The sequence below is a fragment of the Gavialis gangeticus genome, unplaced genomic scaffold, assembly GCF_001723915.1.
Source record: "Gavialis gangeticus isolate Ggan-Ray unplaced genomic scaffold, GavGan_comp1, whole genome shotgun sequence".
Taxonomy (NCBI): Eukaryota; Metazoa; Chordata; order Crocodylia; family Gavialidae; genus Gavialis; species Gavialis gangeticus.
In genome coordinates, this window is record NW_017729034.1 from 2,711,862 (window position 1) to 2,714,351 (window position 2,490).

The window sequence follows — 2,490 nt, forward strand, 5'->3', positions numbered from 1 at the left end:
AGGACAGTCCTAAGCACACCCTTGCCTACTCACTCCTGACATGCTGCAAGCCCAGAAATGTGCCAGTGAAACCACTACAGGGAAGATCTCTCAATCTCCAGTATGCTTCAGAGTGGACACCAGGGGCAACCTAAGGGTGGCCTAACAAACATACTTCCAGGTTTGGAGTACATCAACAGGAGCAGATGGGCAGTGTGCTCAGGACTGTCCTGGCCACAGCTTGTACATTCAGATTCTTAAATCCCAATCCAGTGTCATGACTAGACCCTGCTTTTCCCCTTCTCTAGTTGCCCACACCAAACAGGAACAGAATGCCTACAAGGACCACAGCAGACATCTTCCACAGACACAGAGCAACAGGGTTTAGGAGCTCAGCACACAAGACACCTTCACTTTTAAAACACACAGAAGCACAGCTCTGCCCTGGCATTACTTTCAGGCCTGAGAGAACAGACCCTTCCTGCTCCCCCAATACAGTACTTTATCTCTTTGCTATGTGCTGCCCCACATCTCCTCATTTTAGGAGATGCAGAGTGTTTCGAATGTAGTCAGATTGGAATCACTCAACATTGTCATATAATTTGACACAAGTCACTGCCACTCCCCTGCACAGACTGGGGAAAGGAGCCCTGTAACATGTGGACAGGCTGAAAGAACTAGGATTGACATCAGTAAGTGAAATCACTTTGCCCAGCTCCCGGGGATGAATGTTGTTTTTCTGGAAAAGTAATTCAGTCTCGAAATGGTATCAGACTCTTCTGCTGACCAACATCAATCAAAGTGCAACTTCCGTTGTCACTGTGGTTTAGAAGCATTATTGGCAATGGACTGTAACCACAGCGTGAAAAAATAAAGCTAAAATATCATAACAATTACTTCTTCTTATGAATTTTATTAAAATCATCCAAAGGAGTAGCAAAAAGACTACTTGTAATGACATACATCAAATTTAGATTAAACTAGGTTTCAAAATAACTTTCTTGCCTTGAAATACATGTGGGAATCTAGCCAATAGGTATTTAGCATGGAGAAGAGAAATGGGGTGGGGGAATCTAACAACAGGCTTCAGATGCCTGAAGGGTGTTTACAGAGGGGATGGAGATGGGGTTTTCTCTATGGCTGTAGGGCAGGGGTAGACAAACCACCGGCCAACCACTGGAGCATGCGTGCAGCGCATCGCATCGCAGTTCTGCCCTGTGCAGTCACCGCCACCAGATCGCAGCCCGAGCCCCGAAGCAGCTCCCCACCCAGCCACATGCCCTGCCAGTGCAGCTTGGAAACCCTGGCCCTGCAGGGTCATGGCCCCGCGGCTCTTGGGGTCTCCATAGAAACCGGCCACAGCAACACGGGCAGGGGCCACTGGGAAATGGAGTCTGCTGCGGGCCTGATCCAGCCCTGCAGTGGAGGGGCAGGAGTCGGAACACTGGCCTCAAGGTGCAGCAGCGGAAATTGAGGCTGGAGATTAGTTGGACCTTTCAGATTATGCGGGGGGTCTTGGGTGAAAACTTTTTAAAACTCAGGTTGAACAGGACCCGAAATCACCCACATGCTGGTCCTGCCTACCCGGGCTGGATGACGTCACGAGGTGCCTCCCGGCCGAGCCCGGCTCAGGGTGGGACTGAGAACGCCCGGCGCAGCTCTCCTCCAGCCAATCGCGGCCGCTCGAACGAAGAGGCGGACTCACGTCACAGAGGACTCCGTGACGCAGAGGGTGCCCTCGAGCCGCCTGCCTCCGCCCCCTTCAGCAGCCCCCGCCCCCGGCAGTGGTACACTCCACCCCCGCCCCCGGCAGTGGTATAGCCCTCTCCCCCGCTGGAGGCGGGCAGGGAAGCTTCCAGCCAAGGGATGGAGCGGACCATCCCGCGGGGGAGGGGGGATGGAGGACGTCCCGCTGAGCACCGTGACGCCCCCCGCCCCCGCGGCGCTCACCATGGTCCCGTGGTCCAGTGGACGCAGCCCCGGTTCAGACAGACGCCGCTTGCAGCCAAGCCGCTTCCAGGCAACGCAATCCCCGCCCCGACGAGCGTGATTGGTGGAGAGCCGCGTGGCCCGGAAACGGAAGCGCTCGGAGGGGAAGAAGGGAAGTGACGTCGCGCGTGTCTGTTAGCCGGAAGTCGTCGCCCCCCCGCCGTCGTCAGCGGAAGCCGCTCGCGCGGAGTGGGTCTGTGGCTGGGGAGCTGGGGGAGCCGCGGGCCGGGCCGGGACTCGCTACAGTCTCTTCTCCCCTTTAGCCTTGGTGCCCCCTGCGCGCAGTACCGGCGCCGCCTGGACACCATGACGCGCGGAGAGAAGAAAGGTTAGCGCCGCTGCCCGCCCGGGGACCGGCTTCCTCCCGCGGTCCCCTGCTTCTGCCTCTGCGGCACTGGCCCTCACCGGCGGGCCTCCATCTAGCCCCGCCCCGCCCCTCCCCCACGGACTGACCTGCTGGGCTGAGGCGCACAGGTGCATGCACTTGGCACTCAGCCCCCCAGCCCAGCCTCGCATAGACTC

The 2,490-nt window shown here is 57.5% G+C and overlaps 2 protein-coding genes across 4 annotated transcripts in view; one reads left to right on the forward strand and one right to left on the reverse strand.

Annotated features, from left to right (window-relative positions):
- The window catches only part of NME7 (NME/NM23 family member 7), a 194,191-nt gene extending 192,088 nt beyond the window's left edge, over nucleotides 1-2,103 (reverse strand). Inside the window, exon 1 of one of the 3 annotated variants that reach the window (XM_019526785.1) lies at nucleotides 1,930-2,075. In XM_019526785.1, the coding sequence (XP_019382330.1) occupies nucleotides 1,930-1,932 (3 nt within the window). In that variant the 5' untranslated portion in view covers nucleotides 1,933-2,075. Of the gene's footprint in view, nucleotides 1-1,929 lie in introns of all 3 variants that reach the window. The other 2 variants (XM_019526786.1, XM_019526783.1) reach the window with 2 other exon arrangements.
- Nucleotides 2,104-2,148: 45 nt separating this feature from the next.
- The window catches only part of BLZF1 (basic leucine zipper nuclear factor 1), a 14,280-nt gene continuing 13,938 nt past the window's right edge, over nucleotides 2,149-2,490 (forward strand). Inside the window, exon 1 of the mRNA XM_019526782.1 lies at nucleotides 2,149-2,296. Within this exon, the coding sequence (XP_019382327.1) occupies nucleotides 2,275-2,296 (22 nt within the window). The 5' untranslated portion in view covers nucleotides 2,149-2,274. The remainder of the gene's footprint in view (nucleotides 2,297-2,490) is intronic.